This window comes from Oncorhynchus nerka, linkage group LG27 (assembly GCF_034236695.1).
Source record: "Oncorhynchus nerka isolate Pitt River linkage group LG27, Oner_Uvic_2.0, whole genome shotgun sequence".
NCBI classification, from domain to species: domain Eukaryota; kingdom Metazoa; phylum Chordata; class Actinopteri; order Salmoniformes; family Salmonidae; genus Oncorhynchus; species Oncorhynchus nerka.
The window spans coordinates 96,486,756-96,512,599 of record NC_088422.1 but is presented as its reverse complement, the minus strand read 5'-3'; the positions used below and the strand labels follow the sequence as shown (position 1 = coordinate 96,512,599).

Genomic DNA, 25,844 nt, shown 5'->3' with positions numbered 1-25,844 from the left:
GGTGTTGGTGCTAGTATATAGATATGTACAGAGTGGTGTTGGTACTAGTACAGTATATAGATACTAACAGAGTGGTGTTGGTGCTAGTACATAGATACTAACAGAGTGGTGTTGGGGCTAGTACATAGATACTAACAGAGTGGTGTTGAGGCTAGTACGTAGATACTAACAGAGTGGTGTTGGTGATAGTGCATAGATACTAACAGAGTGGTGTTGGTCCTAGTACATAGATACTAACAGAGTGGTGTTGGTGCTAGTATACAGATACTAACAGAGTGGTGTTGGTGCTAGTATATAGATATGTACAGAGTGGTGTTGGTACTAGTACAGTATATAGATACTAACAGAGTGGTGTTGGTGCTAGTACATAGATACTAACAGAGTGGTGTTGGGGCTAGTACATAGATACTAACAGAGTGGTGTTGATGCTAGTACATAGATACTAAGAGAGTGGTGTTGAGGCTAGTACGTAGATACTAACAGAGTGGTGTTGGTGATAGTGCATAGATACTAACAGAGTGGTGTTGGTCCTAGTACATAGATACTAACAGAGTGGTGTTGGTGCTAGTATATAGATATGTACAGAGTGGTGTTGGTACTAGTACAGTATATAGATACTAACAGAGTGGTGTTGGTGCTAGTACATAGATACTAACAGAGTGGTGTTGGGGCTAGTACATAGATACTAACAGAGTGGTGTTGGTGCTAGTACATAGATACTAAGAGAGTGGTGTTGAGGCTAGTACGTAGATACTAACAGAGTGGTGTTGGTGATAGTGCATAGATACTAACAGAGTGGTGTTGGTCCTAGTACATAGATACTAACAGAGTGGTGTAGGTGATAGTATATACATGCTTACAGAGTGGTGTTGGTGATAGTACATAGATACTAACAGAGTGGTGTTGGTGCTAGTACAAAGATACTAACAGAGTGGTGTAGGTGCTAGTATACAGTATAGATACTTACAGAGTGGTATTGATGATAGTATATAAATGCTTACAGAGTGGTGTTGGTGCTAGTACAAAGATACTAACAGAGTGGTGTTGGTGCTAGTACAAAGATACTAACAGAGTGGTGTAGGTGCTAGTATACAGTATAGATACTTACAGAGTGGTATTGATGATAGTATATAAATGCTTACAGAGTGGTGTTGGTGCTAGTACAAAGATACTAACAGAGTGGTGTTGGTGCTAGTACAAAGATACTAACAGAGTGGTGTTGGTGTTAGTACATAGATACTAACAGAGTGGTGTAGGTGCTAGTATACAGTATAGATACTTACAGAGTGGTATTGATGATAGTATATAAATGCTTACAGAGTGGTGTTGGTATTGTGTGTTCAGAGAGGGAGCTGCCTGCAGGTCTGGACCAGAGGTTGATGACCTGGGAGACAGTACAGAAGGAGAACTATCTGGCCAAACTGGAACGGCAGCATCTGGAGAGTAGTGAGGAGAGACTGAAGAGCACCTCTTCCAAGTAACTCTTTGACAATGCTTTGTTTTGTAAATGGTATTGATCCATTTCCACCACGTTGTGTGTGCTGTATATTTGTAATTCTTATGAACTACCTTTAAGACACAGTCTGTATCCTTCAATTGTGTCTTTGATATTCATTGTATTTTTCAAATGTTTTTCTTTGTGACAAAAGGGTTCAGAGCTTATTGAAGATCGTTGGAGGATTCAAGGAGCAAGAGAAGCGAATGTCATCCATGGAAGCTCAGGTACAAAAATAGGGAGACATTGATTTATTATTCCTGGCATAATGGAACCAATAGAGTAGTCCCAAAAGTGGAAACTCGGCCGGACAACACTAGTGATGGTACATGTGTGTGTATTATCAAAGGTGTGTAAAAGGTTTGCCTCTGTCTGTCCCACCCCCAGGTGAAGTACTGTGGGGAGGTGCTGTCCTGGATCGCTGAGTGCTTTTCCCAGAGTACACTCAAGTGTGAGAGAGAGGCCCCCAGAGTTCCATGTGAGTGATGATGCTAATGATGATGCTAGTGATGATACTAGTGATGATGATCATGATGATACTAGTGATGATGATAATGATGATGCTAGTGATGATGCTAGTGAGGATACTAATGATGATGATACTACTGAAGTGATGATGATCATGATGATAGTAGTGATGATACTAGTGATGATGCTAGTGATGATGCTAGTGAGGATGCTAGTGAGGATGCTAGTGATGATGCGAGTGAGAATACTAGGGATAATGCTAGTGATGATGATCATGATAATACTAGTGATGACACTTCTAATGATACTAGAGATGATACTAGTGATGATGCTAGTGATTATGCTAGTGATGATACTAGTGATGATACTAGTGATTATGCTAGTGATGATGCTAGTGATGATGCTAGTGATGATGCTAGTGATTATGATCATGATAGTGATGATCCTATTGTTGATGCTATTGATGATGCTAGTGTCGTGTCTTTGGCTATGCCGGATTAATTGCTAAAACATGCTATTCTATAAAATAATTTATCCGTAATTAATATCACCTGATTGAGCTAATCATGTAAATGTAATTAACTAGAGAATCGGGTACCACAAAATAATATTTATAGAGCTGTTATCTTCCGAATAAACTCTTAAAGATCTAGTAATATTTTTCATCAATAGCAGTCAATATCAATCGTCATCTTACTTCAGTCTCATAATCTGAAAGTTGTAAATTCTTGGTTATCTGCAAGAACCCTGGCTAACAATTTGAATCAGCAATACAAAATTGGGTTTAATTATTTATTTACTAAATACCTAACCAATCACACAGAACTACATATATAAAGAATGAATTATAACTGGATAATTATTTACGTCATAAAGGAAAACGTCCCTAGCGGGTCGGAACAGATATGACAGCTTGTAACACAAAGGAAAAGGGGCTGGGTTGAGTGAAAGAGCGGGAAGACAGGAACAAAGGCGAAACTGTATTTATGATAGCATAGCATCTTATGCATTCTAAATTACCGCCCATTTGGAAAAGGAAAATGCAATAAATATTTACTCTGAGCTGCGCTTCAGTAGGTTGGTGGTAGATGGAAGACCTTGTTGCCAAACCGAGTCCTCTGTCCTTTGAAGAATGTCTCTGGTGGTCACTTGGATAAGTTGTAGTAACGTCGTTGTGTGGTAGATGGGATACTCTGTCTGTTCCTTCCTAACCTGCGTTTGCAGCTGCGGTCGCTAACTCAACGGCTAGGAGGTATCACTTCTGTTGTGAATAAGAGTTCAAAGTTCATACCATTCTCAACCAAAGCTCATGCTGATGTTGGCTTCGTTCTGTAGTTTTATCTGAACCATTCTGACATAGGATCGTCATCCTACCTCATTGAAACAGGAAGTTATGTTGTCGTCAAGGCTTTATATAGGAAGGGAGAGGAGGGTGTGTTTGAAAAGTTTTATAGCCCTTGTCCCTTCACAGGGGAGGGCCACTGATTGAGCAGCCCTATCTTATGAAAACCCAAATCTCACATTTTAGAAGCTAAAATCACATTTCCTCCCATCATAAATAATTTCATATTCAAACATTTAAATTGAACAATAATGTGTAGACTTTCCACTGTAGAGTTTATGTCATCTTATCATTGATGAGAATGTCTCAGATGATAACCGAACTGACATCATATTCATTAAGTACCCCCGCATATGTTCAATTGTTCGGAACCAGAATCTGGATTACCAGAATATAGTTCATTTCCCCCCACATTCTGACGTTCCCAGAATCTCTATGTTAACCAAGTTTTTTTTAAATGCAACCTCAGTAGGTTAGAGAGAGGAAAAAGGGGGGAAGAGGTATTTATGACTGTCATAAACCTAACCCCCAGGCCAACGTCATGACACTAGTGATGATACTAGTGAGGAGGCTAGTGAGGATACTAGTAATGATGCTAGGGATGATACTTGTGATGATGCTAGTGAGGATACTAGTAATGATAATAGTGATGATACTAGTAAAATGCTAATGATGATGATACTAGTGATGGTGCTAATGATGGTACTAGGGATGATGCTAGTGATGATGATACTAGTGATGATGCTAGAGATGCTACTAGTAATGATTCTAGTGATGATGATAGTGGTGACACTAGTGATGATGATAGTTTTGATACTAGTGATGATGCTAGTAATGATACTAGTGATGATACTAGTGATGATGCTAGTAATGATACTAGTGATGATGCTAGTGATGATACTTGTGGTGATGTAGGGATGCTACTAGTGATGATACTCGTGGTGATAGTGGTGATGTAGGGATGATACTAGTGGTGATGTAGGGATGATACTAGTGGTGATGTAGGGATGATACTAGTGGTGATGTAGGGATGATACTAGTGATGATACTTGTGGTAATGGTGGTGATGTAGGGATGATACTAGTGGTGATGTAGGGATGATACTAGTGGTGATGTAGGGATGATGCTAGTGATGATAGTGGTGATGTAGGGATGCTACTAGTGATGATAGTGGTGATGTAGGGATGCTACTAGTGATGATAGTGGTGATGTAGGGATGATACTAGTGGTGATGTAGGGATGATACTAGTGATGATACTTGTGGTAATGGTGGTGATGTAGGGATGATACTAGTGGTGATGTAGGGATGATACTAGTGGTGATGTAGGGATGATGCTAGTGGTGATGTAGGGATGATGCTAGTGATGATAGTGGTGATGTAGGGATGCTACTAGTGATGATAGTGGTGATGTAGGGATGATACTAGTGGTGATGTAGGGATGATACTAGTGATGATACTTGTGGTAATGGTGGTGATGTAGGGATGATACTAGTGGTGATGTAGGGATGATACTAGTGGTGATGTAGGGATGATGCTAGTGATGATAGTGGTGATGTAGGGATGCTACTAGTGATGATAGTGGTGATGTAGGGATGCTACTAGTGATGATAGTGGTGATGTAGGGATGATACTAGTGGTGATGTAGGGATGATACTAGTGATGATACTTGTGGTAATGGTGGTGATGTAGGGATGATACTAGTGGTGATGTAGGGATGATACTAGTGGTGATGTAGGGATGATGCTAGTGGTGATGTAGGGATGATGCTAGTGATGATAGTGGTGATGTAGGGATGCTACTAGTGATGATAGTGGTGATGTAGGGATGCTACTAGTGGTGATGTAGGGATGATACTAGTGATGATAGTGGTGATGTAGGGATGCTACTAGTGGTGATGTAGGGATGATACTCGTGGTGATAGTGGTGATGTAGGGATGATACTAGTGATGATAGTGATGTAGGGATGCTACTAGTGGTGATGTAGGGATGATACTCGTGGTGATAGTGGTGATGTAGGGATGATACTAGTGATGATAGTGGTGATGTAGGGATGCTACTAGTGGTGATGTAGGGATGATACTAGTGGTGATGTAGGGATGCTACTAGTGGTGATGTAGGGATGATACTAGTGGTGATGTAGGGATGCTACTAGTGGTGATGTAGGGATGATACTAGTGATGATAGTGGTGATGTAGGGATGCTACTAGTGGTGATGTAGGGATGATACTAGTGATGATAGTGGTGATGTAGGGATGCTACTAGTGGTGATGTAGGGATGATACTAGTGATGATACTCGTGGTGATAGTGGTGATGTAGTGATGATACTAGTGGTGATGTAGGGATGATACTAGTGATGATACTCGTGGTGATAGTGGTGATGTAGTGATGATACTAGTGGTGATACTCGTGGTGATAATGGTGATGTAGTGATGCTACTAGTGGTGATGTAGTGATGATACTAGTGGTGATACTCGTGGTGATAGTGGTGATGTAGTGATGCTACTAGTGGTGATAGTGGTGATGTAGTGATGATACTAGTGATGATGGTAGTGATGATCATGATCATACTAAAGGTTTTTTACAACAATATACCGTAGATGCTAGTGGTGATGTAGTGATGATGTAGGGATGATACTAGTGGTGATGTAGGGATGATACTAGTGATGATAGTGGTGATGTAGGGATGATACTAGTGGTGATGTAGGGATGATACTAGTGATGATAGTGGTGATGTAGGGATGCTACTAGTGATGATGCTAGTGATGATACTAGTGATGATGCTAGTGGTGATACTCGTGGTGATAGTGGTGATGTAGTGATGATACTAGTGGTGATGTAGTGATGATACTAGTGATGATGGTAGTGATGATCATACTAAAGGTTTTTTACAACAATATACCGTAGATGCTAGTGGTGATGTAATGATGATGCTAGTGATGATGTAGGGATGATACTAGTGATGATGTTAGTGGTGATGGTAGTGATGATACTAGTGATGATAGTGGTGATGTAGGGATGCTACTAGTGATGATGGTAGTGATGATACTAGTGATGATGCTAGTGGTGATACTCGTGGTGATAGTGGTGATGTAGGGATGATACTAGTGATGCTAGTGGTGATGTAGGGATGATACTAGTGATGATGGTAGTGATGATCATACTAAAGGTTTTTTACAACAATATACCGTAGATGCTAGTGGTGATGTAGGGATGATACTAGTGATGTAGTGATGATACTAGTGATGTAGTGATGATACTAGTGATGATCATGATCATACTAAAGGTTTTTTACAACAATATACCGTAGATGCTAGTGGTTAAAATGACTGGTGATAAAGTCAATTCATAGTATAGAAGGTGTGAACTTGTGATTTGTTGCTGTTGTTAACCTAGTGGTTATACGTGATTTGCAGGTATGAAGCATTGTTGACAAAGTGGGTGTGTGTTCTGGGTGGGTTGTACAGAGAGGAACTGTCTGTTTAAAGCAGCATAGTCTAAATGTCAATCTTTCTTATAGCTGTCAAGGCTACTGGTGTCACAGCTGTGAAGGCCGGCGCTTCCAGAGATCCCCCTCAGAATGTGTCAGACAAGGAGGTCGAGCCAGAGAGGAGAGAGGCTAAACTAGGCCCCTCAGGATACGGAGCCAACAAGAGGTTTCCTTATATCGACCAATAACATCCACATCAAAAGTAGTGTTTTTGGAATGTGAATCCCAGCCTGGAAATCGAAGCACTAATTTTCTAAATGTTTTTAGTTTTCTAGTTGAGACATGACTGAATCTGAATCCCAAGTGCCTTATTAAAATGAACAGCCTTGATCCAAATGTGTCTGACTGTGATTTGTGATGTACCCATGTTTCTACTCAAGAGTGCCACCACCAAATACATTAACAAATATCTCAGTACCAATAATAATTTACAAGTGACAAATACCATTTAATTTGATTTTGATTTATTGTTAAGACCCTTTTTCTTCTCTAGAAAAACCATATATTTTCCCCCCACTAATTGTTCTTTTTTTTAACGTTTAAAAGAAAAAAATGGACCCCTTTTTCTCCCCAATTTCGTGGCATCCAATTGTTGTAGTAGCTACTATCTTGTCTCATCGCTACAACTCCCGTACGGGCTCGGGAGAGACAAAGGTTGAAAGTCATGAGTCCTCCGATACACAACCCAACCAAGCCGCACTGCTTCTTAACACAGCGCCATCCGTACCAATGTGTCGGAGGAAACACCGTGCACCTGGCAACCGTATATAGCCATGTTAGTTTCTACTCCCTGTATATAGCCATGTTAGTTTCTACTTCCTGTATATAGCCATGTTAGTTTCTACTTCCTGTATATAGCCATGTTAGTTTCTAATCCCTGTATATAGCCATGTTAGTTTCTAATCCCTGTATATAGCCATGTTAGTTTCTACTTCCTGTATATAGCCATGTTAGTTTCTAATCCCTGTATATAGCCATGTTAGTTTCTAATCCCTGTATATAGCCATGTTAGTTTCTACTTCCTGTATATAGCCATGTTAGTTTCTAATCCCTGTATATAGCCATGTTAGTTTCTACTTCCTGTATATAGCCATGTTAGTTTCTAATCCCTGTATATAGCCATGTTAGTTTCTAATCCCTGTATATAGCCATGTTAGTTTCTACTTCCTGTATATAGCCATGTTACTTTCTACTCCCTGTATATAGCCATGTTAGTTTCTACTTCCTGTATATAACCATGTTACTTTCTAATCCCTGTATATAGCCATGTTAGTTTCTACTCCCTGTATATAGCCATGTTAGTTTCTACTTCCTGTATATAGCCATGTTAGTTTCTACTTCCTGTATATAGCCATGTTAGTTTCTACTTCCTGTATATAGCCATGTTAGTTTCTACTTCCTGTATATAGCCATGTTAGTTTCTAATCCCTGTATATAGCCATGTTAGTTTCTACTTCCTGTATATAGCCATGTTAGTTTCTACTTCCTGTATATAGCCATGTTAGTTTCTACTTCCTGTATATAGCCATGTTAGTTTCTACTTCCTGTATGAGCCACTTTCCCAGCTGCCATAAGCCATGTTAGTTTCTACTTCCTGTATATAGCCATGTTAGTTTCTAATCCCTGTATATAGCCATGTTAGTTTCTACTTCCTGTATATAGCCATGTTAGTTTCTACTTCCTGTATATAGCCATGTTAGTTTCTACTTCCTGTATATAGCCATGTTAGTTTCTACTTCCTGTATATAGCCATGTTAGTTTCTACTTCCTGTATATAGCCATGTTAGTTTCTACTTCCTGTATATAGCCATGTTAGTTTCTACTTCCTGTATATAGCCATGTTAGTTTCTACTTCCTGTATATAGTCATGTTAGTTTCTACTTCCTATATATAGTCATGTTAGTTTCTACTTCCTGTATATAGCCATGTTAGTTTCTACTTCCTGTATATAGTCATGTTAGTTTCTACTTCCTGTATATAGCCATGTTAGTTTCTACTTCCTGTATACAGCCATATTAGTTTCTACTTCCTGTATATAGCCATGTTATTGTTTTCTCATTATTGTTATTCGTTATTCACCGTGTATTTATTCCTCATGTTGCTATTTCTATTTAATCCTTTATCTTTAACTCTGCGGTGTTGGTAAAGGACCAGTCAGGAAGCATTTCACTCTTAGTCTACATCTGTTGTTTACAAAGCATGTGACAAATACACATTTATTTGGTTAGTGCATTGCAACTCAGTACGAATCTCGTTTGCTAGATTTATTTATTTAACTAGGCAAGTCAGTTAAGAACAAATTCTTATTTACAATGACGGCCTACCAAAAGGCCTCCTGTGGTGACGGGTGCTGTGATTAAAAATACTAAATATAGAACAAAACAAACATCATGACAAGAGAGACAACACTACATAAGACAACAACAGCACGGCAGCAACACATAACACAGCACAGTAGCAACACAATATGACAACACAGCATGGTAGCAACACAGCACAGTAGCAACACAATATGACAACACAGCATGGTAGCAACACAATATGACAACACAGCATGGTAGCAACACAGCATGGTAGCAACACAAATTGACAACATGGTAGCAACACAACATGGCAGCATCACAACATGGTAGCAGCACAAATCATGATACAAACATTATTGGGCACAGACAAGAAGGTAGAGACAACCATACATCACGCAAGTGTCCATGTTGTTGGACATTCATTCCTTCTCAGAGAAAGGCACCCATAGATCCTGCTACAGCCTAACATACCTCAAACAGGACAAAATACAGGACCTTCAGAAAGTGTTTTCACACCCATAGATCCTGCTACAGCCTAACATACCTCAAACAGGACAACATACAGGACCTTCAGAAAGTGTTTTCACACCCATAGATCCTGCTACAGCCTAACATACCTCAAACAGGACAACATACAGGACCTTCAGAAAGTGTTTTCACACCCATAGATCCTGCTACAGCCTAACATACCTCAAACAGGACAACATACAGGACCTTCAAAAAGTGTTTTCACACCCATAGATCCTGCTACAGCCTAACATACCTCAAACAGGACAACATACAGGACCTTCAGAAAGTGTTTTCACACCCATAGATCCTGCTACAGCCTAACATACCTCAAACAGGACAACATACAGGACCTTCAGAAAGTGTTTTCACACCCATAGATCCTGCTACAGCCTAACATACCTCAAACAGGACAACATACAGGACCTTCAGAAAGTGTTTTCACACCCATAGATCCTGCTACAGCCTAACATACCTCAAACAGGACAACATACAGGACCTTCAGAAAGTATTCACACCCCGTGACTTTTTCCACATTTTGTTGTCTTACAGCCTGAATTTAAAATGGATTCAAATGAGATGTTTTTGTCACTGGCCTACACACAATAATGTCAAAGTGAGATTACATACGTCGTTCCTAACTCAGCTGCTGCAGAGGAAGGAAACCACTCAGGGATTTCACCATGAGGCCAATGGTGACTTTAAAACAGTTACAGAGTTTAATGGCTGTGACAGGAGAAAACTGAGGATGGATCAACAACATTGTAGGTAGTCCACAATAATAACCTACATGACAGAGTTTAATGGCTGTGACAGGAGAACACTGAGGATGGATCAACAACATTGTAGGTAGTCCACAATACTAACCTACATGACAGAGTTTAATGGCTGTGATAGGAGAACACTGAGGATGGATCAACAACATTGTAGGTACTCCACAATACTAACCTAAATGACAGAGTTTAATGGCTGTGATAGGAGAACACTGAGGATGGATCAACAACATTGTAGGTACTCCACAATACTAACCTAAATGACAGAGTGAAAAGAAGGAAGCCTGTACAGAATATAAAAATATTCCAAAACATGCTTCCTGTTTGCAACAAGGCACTAATGTCATACTGCAACATGTGGCAAAGCAAAACAACACAGTAAGGCATAATATGTCCATACAAATATATTGAAACAATGAAAAGTCCAGTGGGATTGAACGTATGAGAGTAAGTCATCCATTCTGGTGAGTGAGGATGTCTCCATATCTCCATAGCCTCAGCAGCTATCCATCAACATGATTTAGCTTTCAGCCTTTTTGCACATGTCTTCAATACTAGTGGATAATCATGCTCCCTTCAAATACATGAAGGGTTAAAGGTAGATGGAATGCCTGGTACACTCCAGAGTGATCAGAAGTCATTTATAAAAGAGACAATGCTTGGGTCAAGACCAGGAACACAGGCTCAGGCCCGGCAAGCTTTAAGCAACTGAGGAACTATTGTCCAAATGCAGTTGCTAATAGTCTTAAAGCTATGGATTCCATCTACCACGTTGCCCTTCGTTGTTATGGGCGACAGATTTGATACTCATCACAACACTGCATCCTGTATCTAAAGGTTGGCTGGACTTCGCTAAAGACCCGTAGGTCTCTACATTACTCCCTTCTTGTTTACAAGGCCCTGCTTCATAAACTTCCGTCTTATCCAACATTGCTTTTGAAGTATAGACACCCGAGTTGCCTAACCCGTTAACTCGACGTTCCTAAGGTCTCCACTGAACTAGGTAAATCTGGTTTTAGCTTAAATGCACCACATTGACCCCCCCCCCAAAAAAATACATTTCATGTTGATGTTCTGGTGCTGTTTGAGGCAATTTAATGTATTGATTGGGGACTTACTTGTGGAGGAATGTAACTTTTTCTGAATGATTTGCGATGTTTTAATAGTGCTTAACATGACTGTGTTTTGTATTGTAATATGTTGGGTATATTTATATTGTATTATACAGGGCACATCTGGAAAAGAAACCTAGGCCTCAATTTCTTCCCTGTTAAAATACAAGGTAAAAATAAAATGATAGGTGCATGATTAGCCCATATTGCTGTCCTGCCTGAGCATTTCCAGATGTAACGAGTACGTTTGGGTGTCAGGGAAAATGTATGGAGTAAAATGTACATTTATTTTCTTTAGAAATGTAGTGGAGTAAAAGTTGTCAAAAATATAAATAGTAAAGTACAGATACCACCAAAAGAAAAACACAAGTAGTACTTAAGTACTTTACACCACTGTGTATACCAACTCATTCATATGTCACTCTTTATTGTATGTCCTAACGCACAGCCATTGTTCAGGAAATCTCTTCTCCAGAAGACGTCTTCATGCACAGCTCTTTTGTCTGGGAAGATGTGGCATGTTTTAAGACCAGGTTAGGACCGTTGCCCCATCTTCCCTGTATGATCCTCCAACCAGAAGACCAGGTTAGGACCGTTGCCCCATCTTCCCTGTATGATCCTCCAACCAGAAGACCAGGTTAGGACCGTTGCCCCATCTTCCCTGTATGATCCTCCAACCAGAAGACCAGGTTAGGACCGTTGCCCCATCTTCCCTGTATGATCCTCCAACCAGAAGACCAGGTTAGGACCGTTGCCCCATCTTCCCTGTATGATCCTCCAACCAGAAGACCAGGTTAGGACCGTTGCCCCATCTTCCCTGTATGATCCTCCAACCAGAAGACCAGGTTAGGACCGTTGCCCCATCTTCCCTGTATGATCCTCCAACCAGAAGACCAGGTTAGGACCGTTGCCCCATCTTCCCTGTATGATCCTCCAACCAGAAGACCAGCTTAGGACCGTTGCCCCATCTTCCCTGTATGATCCTCCAACCAGAAGACCAGCTTAGGACCGTTGCCCCATCTTCCCTGTATGATCCTCCAACCAGAAGACCAGGTTAGGACCGTTGCCCCAACCAGAAGACCAGGTTAGGACCGTTGCCCCATCTTCCCTGTATGATCCACCAACCAGAAGACCAGGTTAGGACCGTTGCCCCATCTTCCCTGTATGATCCTCCAACCAGAAGAGTTCTTAAGACCAGGTTAGGACCGTTGCCCCATCTTCCCTGTATGATCCTCCAACCAGAAGACCAGGTTAGGACCGTTGCCCCATCTTCCCTGTATGATCCTCCAACCAGAAGACCAGGTTAGGACCGTTGCCCCATCTTCCCTGTATGATCCTCCAACCAGAAGACCAGGGAAATGCCAGTGATCCTAACTCTCGTCATCCAGGATGTACAATAAGTTGATAGGTAGTTCTGCATCTGGTCATCTCCTGCCTACAGATGGTCCTGCCCCAGCCCTCGCCGTGCTTTGTAGAAAGCGCTTAAAGGGATTCATTTGATTGAGTATCTCTCTGTCCTACATCACTCTCTGTCCCCTTCCTAATCTCCAACAGAAATACACTTCTAGTAACATCTCATTTGAATTGGCTTCTTCAATGCCATCATAAAGTTGTCATAAACATGACTTTGAGCTTGACATAAATATCATAAACTGTAATAACATGTTATGATAATTAACGAGACTTTGTCGGTCTCCACTACAAAAGCTGTCACAAAGAACGATGCACTGAAACCAAAGTCATGTTTATTACAACCTAATGTAGGGACCATAAGACATGTTGAAATCCCATCTATGTTGAGCAGTACAGTAGCCTGCGACACATTGCTGGACCAGTGATGGAACACAGAACTTGGGACTAGAACGTTCTGTCTGCAAATAGATGATTGTGAGATCAGCTTTAAAGTTCTGAACCCTCATTGGTTTGAATGGTGTCAGCTATTTTTTTTTTTTTTAATCTTGTATTCTTTTGAACTTAACATGAATTGGGGTATTTAGATGAATATATAGGTAGAGAACATTGAACAGAATAAGGCGAATGTCAATAACTCAATTTTGACAAAAATGCAGATAAAACCCATACAGCCCCAAGCTGTCGACTTGTTGCAGGAAACCTTGGTGTTCATCGCCACCAACATCCAGTCCATCACTCAACAGCTACAGCAAAGAAAAGCCTTTTGGAGTTGGAGATAAAACCCACAACTGAGCCGTACACTTTCCCATGATGTTGGTCATGACTGAACCCAATGCAATGATCCTGTGTGATACAACAACTCAGGGAAATGGCAAACTGATACTTTGTACTGATAACGTTGGTGGCGATTGACCTCATCACTTGGACCGTTAAAAGTGTCCTCACAGCGAGGCCTCGGGCCCTCTGGGCTGCATGGCCGCCCCCTCGCGCCTCAGGGCGGTGTCGAAGCGCGGCGTCACCTCGCAGCGCACCAGCAGCGTGTCGTCGTGAACAAACCCCCGCTGCTGTAGCTCCATCAAGTGCAGAAAGGTGACGTAGCCAAAGCCCTTGGGGTTCCTCTGGATGGTGGGCCTCTGGAAGGCCTGCAGGTCGGGCTTGGTCTCCATCACCTCCACATGGTGCTGGCCATCAGGCCCCTGGTCCAGCACGGCCAGCCGGATGGTGCCTTGGAAGGGCCACGACAGCTGCCCATCAAATTCCCCCTGCATGGTGTGAACGAACAGTGAGATGTAGTTGGAGCAGCGCTGTGCCGAGGGCGTTTGGAGGTGGAGACGCAGACACAGCTTGTAGCCCGGCCGGCCCGTGTAGAAGCCCGGGCTGTGCACCACAACAGGCTGTCCGGCAGCCTGGGTACGTAGGTAGCCCGAGAAGCCCTCCAAGGGCCACACGTACACACCCTGGCACTGCTTGGCCTCCAGCTCCTTTAGGTTCTCCTCCAGCGAGGTGACCTTACGACGGAGCTCCGCCACCAGCCCCGCCTGGGGGAATAATGATAATAGAAAACAAAATGGTCCTTTAGTTGTAGACTTTTTCATTCAAACAAGTGAATTCAACGTCACAAATGAGAGAATGAATTTGTATCTGTTCCACCTGAATGCTCAGCTCACGTAGCTGGTGGTCCTGCCGCACTAGACGTCCCTCCAGCTGCTGGGTGGTCTCCCGCATGGTCTGCAGTTCCCCGCAGCACTGGCAGGGGGCGCCACTGCTGGTAGCTCCTGGGTGTGCCCCCAGCTCTGCGGCGGCAGCCCCTCGGTCCTCAGAAGAAGGTGGCTGGGTGTACCCGGTAAGGCTGTGCCTGTGCAGGTACTCAGCCATGCAGCGCATGTGCATCTGAGTGAACTCCTGCATGTGCTGCGCCAGGTCATTGCGCTGCATCTGAAATAGCACATAAAGACTTTAAAAAAGAGCCACTGTGTTGAACCAAGGTTGGAAGTGGAAGCTTTGTCCGGTTTAAAAACCCTCTTTTGTTAGACCTGAAAGTATCGGCTGGATGGGAGTAGATGGGGTTTGTTTTAGACAAGGCAAAGTAGTCACAGAACATAGGTGGCAAATGAAAGTTTTGAGGTTGACTCAAACTCAGTGACCTACCATCTCTCGACATCCAAAAGTGCTGAAGGTACAGGCAATCGGAGCCTTCGGACAGTCTGTGTCATAGTGAGATTCCAACTGAAACAAAAACATCACCGAGTCAGATCCTACATCGCTTGACCTGTGTAGAAGCTTGTTACAAAGAGATACTTTTTCCAGAGGAAAGGTAAGCAACCTATCTGTGTCCAAGGGCTAGCATTGCGGTCCATTGCCGCCTAGCAAAGTTTATCAGTCCACAATCATTCATGAACGATTGAGTTAAACATAGGTTTGTGTGGGTCGCAAGCAGATGTGAACTGGACCAAAATCTGCCCGTGAGCCACACGTTGGAGACTCCTGCTTTACACCATCATCTCATAGGTTTAGTAATCAGGACTACTGCTCTACACCACCATCTCATAGGTTTAGTAATCAGGACTACTGCTCTACACCACCTCCATCATCTCATAGGTTTAGTAATCAGGACTACTGCTCTACACCATCATCTCATAGGTTTAGTAATCAGGACTACTGCTCTACACCACCATCATCATCTCATAGGTTTAGTAATCAGGACTACTGCTCTACACCACCATCATCATCTCATAGGTTTAGTAATCAGGACTACTGCTCTACACCACCATCATCATCTCATAGGTTTAGTAATCAGGACTACTGCTCTACACCATCATCATCATCACCTCAGGTTTAGTAATCAGGACTACTGCTCTACACCACCACCATCATCTCATAGGTTTAGTAATCAGGACTACTGCTCTACACCATCATCATCTCATAGGTGTAGTAATCAGGACTACTGCTCTACACCATCATCATCTCATAGGTTTAGTAATCAGGACTACTGCTCTACACCACCATCATCATCATCATCTCATAGGTTTAGTAATCAGGACTACTGCTCTACACCACCATCATCATCATCTCATAGGTTTAGTAATCAGGACTACTGCTCTACACCACCATCATCATCATCTCATAGGTTTAGTAATCAGGACTACTGCTCTACACCATCATCACCTCATAGGTTTAGTAATCAGGACTACTGCTCTACACCATCATCATCTCATAGGTTTAGTAATCAGGACTACTGCTCTACACCATCATCATCATCACCTCAGGTTTAGTAATCAGGACTACTGCTCTACACCATCATCATCATCACCTCATAGGTTTAGTAATCAGGACTACTGCTCTACACCATCATCATCATCATCACCTCAGGTTTAGTAATCAGGACTACTGCTCTACACCTCCATCATCATCTCATAGGTTTAGTAATCAGGACTACTGCTCTACACCTCCATCATCATCTCATAGGTTTAGTAATCAGGACTACTGCTCTACACCATCATCATCATCATCACCTCAGGTTTAGTAATCAGGACTACTGCTCTACACCACCATCATCATCTCATAGGTTTAGTAATCAGGACTACTGCTCTACACCACCATCATCATCTCATAGGTTTAGTAATCAGGACTACTGCTCTACACCACCATCATCATCTCATAGGTTTAGTAATCAGGACTACTGCTCTACACCATCATCATCTCATAGGTTTAGTAATCAGGACTACTGCTCTACACCATCATCATCATCACCTCATAGGTTTCGTAATCAGGACTACTGCTCTACACCATCATCACCTCATAGGTTTAGTAATCAGGACTACTGCTCTACACCATCATCATCATCACCTCAGGTTTAGTAATCAGGACTACTGCTCTACACCATCATCACCTCATAGGTTTAGTAATCAGGACTACTGCTCTACACCACCATCATCATCTCATAGGTTTAGTAATCAGGACTACTGCTCTACACCTCCATCATCATCTCATAGGTTTAGTAATCAGGACTACTGCTCTACACCATCATCTCATAGGTTTAGTAATCAGTACTACTGCTCTACACCACCACCATCATCTCATAGGTTTAGTAATCAGGACTACTGCTCTACACCATCATCATCTCATAGGTTTAGTAATCAGGACTACTGCTCTACACCTCCATCATCATCTCATAGGTTTAGTAATCAGGACTACTGCTCTACACCATCATCATCATCATCTCATAGGTTTAGTAATCAGGACTACTGCTCTACACCACCACCATCATCTCATAGGTTTAGTAATCAGGACTACTGCTCTACACTATCACCATCATCTCATAGGTTTAGTAATCAGGACTACTGCTCTACACCATCATCATCTCATAGGTGTAGTAATCAGGACTACTGCTCTACACCACCATCATCTCATAGGTTTAGTAATCAGGACTACTGCTCTACACCATCATCATCTCATAGGTTTAGTAATCAGGACTACTGCTCTACACCACCACCATCATCTCATAGGTTTAGTAATCAGGACTACTGCTCTACACCACCACCATCATCATCTCATAGGTTTAGTAATCAGGACTACTGCTCTACACCACCATCATCATCATCATCATCTCATAGGTTTAGTAATCAGGACTACTGCTCTACACCACCATCATCATCTCATAGGTTTAGTAATCAGGACTACTGCTCTACACCACCACCATCATCATCTCATAGGTTTAGTAATCAGGACTACTGCTCTACACCACCACCATCATCTCATAGGTTTAGTAATCAGGACTACTGCTCTACACCACCACCATCATCATCTCATAGGTTTAGTAATCAGGACTACTGCTCTACACCACCACCATCATCTCATAGGTTTAGTAATCAGGACTACTGCTCTACACCACCACCATCATCTCATAGGTTTAGTAATCAGGACTACTGCTCTACACCACCACCATCATCTCATAGGTTTAGTAATCAGGACTACTGCTCTACACCACCACCATCATCTCATAGGTTTAGTAATCAGGACTACTGCTCTACACCTCCATCATCATCTCATAGGTTTAGTAATCAGGACTACTGCTCTACACCATCATCATCATCATCACCTCAGGTTTAGTAATCAGGACTACTGCTCTACACCACCACCATCATCATCTCATAGGTTTAGTAATCAGGACTACTGCTCTACACCACCACCATCATCTCATAGGTTTAGTAATCAGGACTACTGCTCTACACCACCACCATCATCTCATAGGTTTAGTAATCAGGACTACTGCTCTACACCTCCATCATCATCTCATAGGTTTAGTAATCAGGACTACTGCTCTACACCATCATCATCATCATCACCTCAGGTTTAGTAATCAGGACTACTGCTCTACACCACCATCATCATCTCATAGGTTTAGTAATCAGGACTACTGCTCTACACCACCACCATCATCTCATAGGTTTAGTAATCAGGACTACTGCTCTACACCACCATCATCATCTCATAGGTTTAGTAATCAGGACTACTGCTCTACACCACCATCATCATCTCATAGGTTTAGTAATCAGGACTACTGCTCTACACCATCATCATCTCATAGGTTTAGTAATCAGGACTACTGCTCTACACCATCATCATCATCACCTCATAGGTTTCGTAATCAGGACTACTGCTCTACACCATCATCACCTCATAGGTTTAGTAATCAGGACTACTGCTCTACACCATCATCATCATCACCTCAGGTTTAGTAATCAGGACTACTGCTCTACACCATCATCACCTCATAGGTTTAGTAATCAGGACTACTGCTCTACACCACCATCATCATCTCATAGGTTTAGTAATCAGGACTACTGCTCTACACCTCCATCATCATCTCATAGGTTTAGTAATCAGGACTACTGCTCTACACCATCATCTCATAGGTTTAGTAATCAGTACTACTGCTCTACACCACCACCATCATCTCATAGGTTTAGTAATCAGGACTACTGCTCTACACCATCATCATCTCATAGGTTTAGTAATCAGGACTACTGCTCTACACCTCCATCATCATCTCATAGGTTTAGTAATCAGGACTACTGCTCTACACCATCATCATCATCATCTCACCATAGGTTTAGTAATCAGGACTACTGCTCTACACCACCACCATCATCTCATAGGTTTAGTAATCAGGACTACTGCTCTACACTATCACCATCATCTCATAGGTTTAGTAATCAGGACTACTGCTCTACACCATCATCATCTCATAGGTGTAGTAATCAGGACTACTGCTCTACACCACCATCATCTCATAGGTTTAGTAATCAGGACTACTGCTCTACACCATCATCATCTCATAGGTTTAGTAATCAGGACTACTGCTCTACACCACCACCATCATCTCATAGGTTTAGTAATCAGGACTACTGCTCTACACCACCACCATCATCATCTCATAGGTTTAGTAATCAGGACTACTGCTCTACACCACCATCATCATCATCATCATCTCATAGGTTTAGTAATCAGGACTACTGCTCTACACCACCATCATCATCTCATAGGTTTAGTAATCAGGACTACTGCTCTACACCACCACCATCATCATCTCATAGGTTTAGTAATCAGGACTACTGCTCTACACCACCACCATCATCTCATAGGTTTAGTAATCAGGACTACTGCTCTACACCACCACCATCATCATCTCATAGGTTTAGTAATCAGGACTACTGCTCTACACCACCACCATCATCTCATAGGTTTAGTAATCAGGACTACTGCTCTACACCACCACCATCATCTCATAGGTTTAGTAATCAGGACTACTGCTCTACACCACCATCTCATAGGTTTAGTAATCAGGACTACTGCTCTACACCACCACCATCTCATAGGTTTAGTATTCAGGACTACTGCTCTACACCACCATCATCATTTCATAGGTTTAGTAATCAGGACTACTGCTCTACACCACCATCTCATAGGTTTAGTAATCAGGACTACTGCTCTACACCACCATCATCATCATCTCATAGGTTTAGTAATCAGGACTACTGCTCTACACCTCCATCATCATCACCTCATAGGTTTAGTAATCAGGACTACTGCTCTACACCACCATCATCATCTCATAGGTTTAGTAATCAGGACTACTGCTCTACACCATCATCATCATCACCTCATAGGTTTAGTAATCAGGACTACTGCTCTACACCACCACCATCATCATCATCTCATAGGTTTAGTAATCAGGACTACTGCTCTACACCATCATCACCTCATAGGTTTAGTAATCAGGACTACTGCTCTACACCATCATCATCATCACCTCAGGTTTAGTAATCAGGACTACTGCTCTACACCACCATCATCATCTCATAGGTTTAGTAATCAGGACTACTGCTCTACACCATCATCATCTCATAGGTTTAGTAATCAGGACTACTGCTCTACACCACCATCATCTCATAGGTTTAGTAATCAGGACTACTGCTCTACACCACCATCATCATCTCATAGGTTTAGTAATCAGGACTACTGCTCTACACCATCATCATCTCATAGGTTTAGTAATCAGGACTACTGCTCTACACCACCACCATCATCTCATAGGTTTAGTAATCAGGACTACTGCTCTACACCACCATCTCATAGGTTTAGTAATCAGGACTACTGCTCTACACCACCACCATCTCATAGGTTTAGTATTCAGGACTACTGCTCTACACCACCATCATCATCTCATAGGTTTAGTAATCAGGACTACTGCTCTACACCACCATCATCTCATAGGTTTAGTAATCAGGACTACTGCTCTACACCATCATCACCTCATAGGTTTAGTAATCAGGACTACTGCTCTACACCATCATCATCATCACCTCAGGTTTAGTAATCAGGACTACTGCTCTACACCACCATCATCATCTCATAGGTTTAGTAATCAGGACTACTGCTCTACACCATCATCATCATCACCTCAGGTTTAGTAATCAGGACTACTGCTCTACACCATCATCATCATCACCTCAGGTTTAGTAATCAGGACTACTGCTCTACACCACCATCATCATCTCATAGGTTTAGTAATCAGGACTACTGCTCTACACCATCATCATCTCATAGGTTTAGTAATCAGGACTACTGCTCTACACCATCCATCTCATCATCTGCTCTACACCTCCATCATCATCTCATAGGTTTAGTAATCAGGACTACTGCTCTACACCTCCATCATCATCTCATAGGTTTAGTAATCAGGACTACTGCTCTACACCATCATCATCATCATCACCTCAGGTTTAGTAATCAGGACTACTGCTCTACACCACCATCATCATCTCATAGGTTTAGTAATCAGGACTACTGCTCTACACCACCATCATCATCTCATAGGTTTAGTAATCAGGACTACTGCTCTACACCACCATCATCATCTCATAGGTTTAGTAATCAGGACTACTGCTCTACACCATCATCATCATCTCATAGGTTTAGTAATCAGGACTACTGCTCTACACCATCATCATCATCACCTCATAGGTTTCGTAATCAGGACTACTGCTCTACACCATCATCACCTCATAGGTTTAGTAATCAGGACTACTGCTCTACACCATCATCATCATCACCTCAGGTTTAGTAATCAGGACTACTGCTCTACACCATCATCACCTCATAGGTTTAGTAATCAGGACTACTGCTCTACACCATCATCATCATCACCTCAGGTTTAGTAATCAGGACTACTGCTCTACACCATCATCACCTCATAGGTTTAGTAATCAGGACTACTGCTCTACACCACCACCATCATCTCATAGGTTTAGTAATCAGGACTACTGCTCTACACCACCATCATCATCATCTCATAGGTTTAGTAATCAGGACTACAGCTCTACACCATCATCAGCTCATAGGTTTAGTAATCAGGACTACTGCTCTACACCATCATCATCTCATAGGTTTAGTAATCAGGACTACTGCTCTACACCATCATCATCTCATAGGTTTAGTAATCAGGACTACTGCTCTACACCTCCATCATCATCTCATAGGTTTAGTAATCAGGACTACTGCTCTACACCATCATCATCTCATAGGTTTAGTAATCAGGACTACTGCTCTACACCACCATCATCATCTCATAGGTTTAGTAATCAGGACTACTGCTCTACACCACCATCATCATCTCATAGGTTTAGTAATCAGGACTACTGCTCTACACCACCATCATCATCACCTCATAGGTTTAGTAATCAGGACTACTGCTCTACACCACCATCATCATCACCTCATAGGTTTAGTAATCAGGACTACTGCTCTACACCATCATCATCTCATAGGTTTAGTAATCAGGACTACTGCTCTACACCACCACCATCATCTCATAGGTTTAGTAATCAGGACTACTGCTCTACACTATCACCATCATCTCATAGGTTTAGTAATCAGGACTACTGCTCTACACCATCATCATCTCATAGGTGTAGTAATCAGGACTACTGCTCTACACCACCATCATCTCATAGGTTTAGTAATCAGGACTACTGCTCTACACCATCATCATCTCATAGGTTTAGTAATCAGCTAAATCTAAAACGGCAGCCATCAGGTCTCCTTCCCCACCTGGTCTCTGATGAGCTCCATACCGCAGTACTGACACACCACGTTGGCAAAGGGACACAGCGACTCATGAATCTGAGGACACAACAAAAACAATGTTCAAAAGGCTGTCTGTCACATGACCAGCTTCAGAAATAATAGTCTATCCACTTTTCAGTGAACATTAAAGGTGAGCTCAAATGGAGAACGAACACAGTTTCTTACTGACTGAGACTTATGGTCACGTTTTCTTCGAAAGCGCTGTGCTGCTAGCTAAGCTAACTGAGGCGGTGCACCCGGTAGTCAATCCAATGAATCTTTATTTATTCAGGATAGTGCACTCAGCATGAATAAGTTGGTGATGCTTACCTTGCTGTCCTCGTAAACAAAGCTCTCTACACAGTCGGGACAGGACACAGGTCTCCGCTGGCAGTGTTGGCTTTGGTGCATCTCCAGCTGGCTCTTCCACACCGCGTCCTGGCACAGCGGACAAGGCACGGTGGCAAACTCACATTTCATAACATGGCCCTGGCAGGGTGAGATGGCAGAGTGAGCTAATCATTTGGTTTCAACATGGCAACACGGTTGAAGTGATATGAACTAAGGTGTCAGCCATTGTCTGTGGAGAAGGATGCCTACATCCAGGCGGCGAAGCTCCATTTTGTCAGTGCAGCCTACGTTGGTGCAGCGCACCGTTAGGGAGAGGATCTCCCGCTTGGCAAAGTTATCTGGGAACAGCTGGTCTTCCCGTAGTACCTCGTTATCCACTGGACACCTCTGCCCTGTATCACTGGGGGGGAAAGAGAGAGAGAGAGAGATCAGTATGATGCTTGGGACCAGGGTTTCATTCATTAACCAACAGGAGAAACCATTTTAAAATGGAGGTAGGCCCTACTACCTGAACTTGTCCAATGAGAAGGCTCCTTTTTGAGATCACTTACAACCATTATCCTTTGAGGACTATTCATTTAAAAAAAAAAAAGTCTATGTATTCATCATCATCATCTTGTGAAAAGGGACACACAAATACGTGTCATTCAGCAAATTCAGAAAAGAAAATGAAAAACACAGAATACAAACATCACAACAGTGCTGCAATAACGACGGTAGCTTGGTACTGTAATTGTGGGGAAGTGAAGGTAGTGACAGAGCAAATCATCCAGAATATGGCCAATCATTTATCCAGTAAGTCAGTAACCCAAGAGGCTGTCATTGCCCACCAAATCAGTGAATGATTGACAGTCATTGATAATCCCAACTGTTATGTCACGCGGCTGTTGTAATGCACTACTATATGATGTATAGAGATGTTCTGCAATTATTGAATCACCTGCATTGCCCATCTTATCTGGTGGCCGACAAAAATCATTATAGAGTTGAATATTTACAGGCACACGACTATGACCTCTCCAGGAGTCAAAGCAAAAACTTGAGTCTCTCAGACTGGCGCCAAAACATTTCTGGCTCCAGCGCCACATGGGGATTTTGAAACTCTATGGAGGGCCACATGACCGATTTGTTTGTCAAAATCGATACGAGGGCCAGAAAAAGGGAATTTATGAAAATATAGGTCTATTGTTATTTCTACATACTCTCTCTCGTTTTAGATGTTCCTGTGACCTGCAGGGTTTGTTTTTTTAACCCAAAATAAACCTCATGCGTCATCCCTATGACAGAAATGCAGCGTGGCGACAGATAACCATTGGCTAACCCCGGCACATTGACATGGATGCTGTAATAGTATGGTTGATTCATGAAATAAATAAATGACCTTTAACCCCTGCGTCTCTCATTAGAGGAGCTGTGATCATAAAACGCCCCATAGTTCAGTTCTCAGTCCTCAACAACTTTAATGTTGACAATAAACATGCAGAGATAATTGTGGGTGCAGGGGTAAAGGAATAAGCAAATATTGTTATTTAAATCCTGGAGGGTATTTTCCCAAAGCAGGATACAGAAAGTTAGATAACTAACATGTAAATGTATCCTTATCCTGTAAGTATTGGTACCGGGGAGGCTTACCGGATGGACTTCTCGATGCAGCTGCGGCAGAACCGATGGCCGCACGGCGTCTGCACGGCTGCCCTCAGGGCCATGAGGCAGATGGGGCACTCGTACTTGCTCTCCAGCGGAGGGTCGAACTCCACGTCGTAGCCTTGCAGTGGGGCGCCACCCTGTAGGCTGGTGGGGGTACTCTCCGTGGGGCTCAGCGCAGAGTCGCTGCTCTCTTTCTCCAGCATGGCCAGCGCACAGTTGGACAGCTGTGACGCAGCTGCCCCACCACAACACGCTTCATCATTCTCCAGGCTGCTCTTATCACTCTCAAAGCAGGACATCTACAGTGCGGAGAGAAACGTGGAGAAAGAGATATGAACCATTACCCCTCCACAAGTATTCACAAAGTGTTTAATTACACTGAAAAATATGCCTTCTGTGGAAATCACTGGGCTATGTTTCTCTCTCAGACGGTTGGAATGTTTCCTTCTTGAAATGTGTGTCATCAGTTCCACTTGGACTCAACTGTCTCCTGAGCTCCGTTCTCAGATCAGCCCGAGATAAGAAACTTCATAATGACTGTACATGACTCAGGGGACCAAAGGTACGGACATGCCACAAAGGAGACAACACCTAGCGAACATCCTCAATTCAATGCCTTTTGCGTTAGCCAATTGACATGGTGGTTACAGTCTGAAACTACAGTAATTTACCTATATAGGGCTATAAATTATATTGCGAGCTTAGAAACCAGCAATCTGGGTTGCTTGCTAGCTTGTCAGGTCAGGGGCACAATAGGCGGGGGAATCTCAGTTCCTCATGCATTTCCTCAAGCAAAGTAGCTGGATAGCTAATATTTCAGATAGTATGTCAATATCTGTAAACAACAAAACCTGTCTGACCTCGTGGTAACATAAGTGGTTAGCTGTTCAATATCCGAAGCTCAAATATGAGAAGACAAGTTCAAAAGCAAGTAATAATCACAAATCATTGCACAACAAGTTAACGTTAGCTGGTTAGCGGTGTGGTAGCGATGATGCTGACACGGAACTTCGAAGTGCTTGAGATGTCATTTCAACAAACTAAACACTGTAATAAACACATGTATGCATGATTCGTGTATTAGTCTATGGTGTTGGAATATTTGACAAAATGCGTGTTAATGCTTACCGTAGCCTTGAAAGAACATCAGTTTTCTTGACTGACTCTCCTTAGCTAATTAATTACTTCCTGCATTTTCATCATCCTTCTTCTCTGCCTCATTGGTGGTTTATGCCGGGTGGCAAAGGAATAAGTAGGACATTACCGCCACTGACTGGACGGGGTGAAAATAAAAACAACGGTTCTAATTTTATTCAG

The 25,844-nt window shown here is 42.4% G+C and overlaps 2 protein-coding genes and 1 long non-coding RNA gene across 4 annotated transcripts in view; 2 read left to right on the top strand and 1 right to left on the bottom strand.

Annotated features, from left to right (window-relative positions):
• Positions 1 to 7,124, top strand: part of trpm5 (transient receptor potential cation channel, subfamily M, member 5) — a 94,526-nt gene extending 87,402 nt beyond the window's left edge. For both annotated transcript variants that reach the window (XM_065012385.1, XM_065012384.1), the window contains exons 23-26: positions 1,345 to 1,477; positions 1,650 to 1,722; positions 1,883 to 1,973; positions 6,825 to 7,124. In XM_065012385.1, the coding sequence (XP_064868457.1) occupies positions 1,345 to 1,477; positions 1,650 to 1,722; positions 1,883 to 1,973; positions 6,825 to 6,982 (455 nt within the window). In that variant the 3' untranslated portion in view covers positions 6,983 to 7,124. The remainder of the gene's footprint in view (positions 1 to 1,344; positions 1,478 to 1,649; positions 1,723 to 1,882; positions 1,974 to 6,824) is intronic.
• A 3,093-nt stretch (positions 7,125 to 10,217) lies between these two features.
• Positions 10,218 to 13,182, top strand: LOC135565402 (uncharacterized). The gene is made up of 2 exons (XR_010461616.1): positions 10,218 to 12,542; positions 12,574 to 13,182. It is a non-coding gene; the product is annotated as an uncharacterized LOC135565402 (long non-coding RNA).
• Positions 13,183 to 13,217: 35 nt separating this feature from the next.
• traf6 (TNF receptor-associated factor 6) lies at positions 13,218 to 25,764 on the bottom strand. The gene is made up of 8 exons (XM_065012383.1): positions 25,656 to 25,764; positions 24,513 to 24,826; positions 23,130 to 23,280; positions 22,860 to 23,018; positions 22,515 to 22,586; positions 15,051 to 15,128; positions 14,553 to 14,837; positions 13,218 to 14,440 (listed from the first exon to the last, which is right to left on the bottom strand). Exons 2-8 carry the CDS (start codon positions 24,824 to 24,826, stop codon positions 13,844 to 13,846), a joined length of 1,656 nt encoding a protein of 551 aa, XP_064868455.1. The 5' UTR covers positions 25,656 to 25,764; the 3' UTR covers positions 13,218 to 13,843.
• Between the last annotated feature and the right edge of the window lie 80 nt (positions 25,765 to 25,844).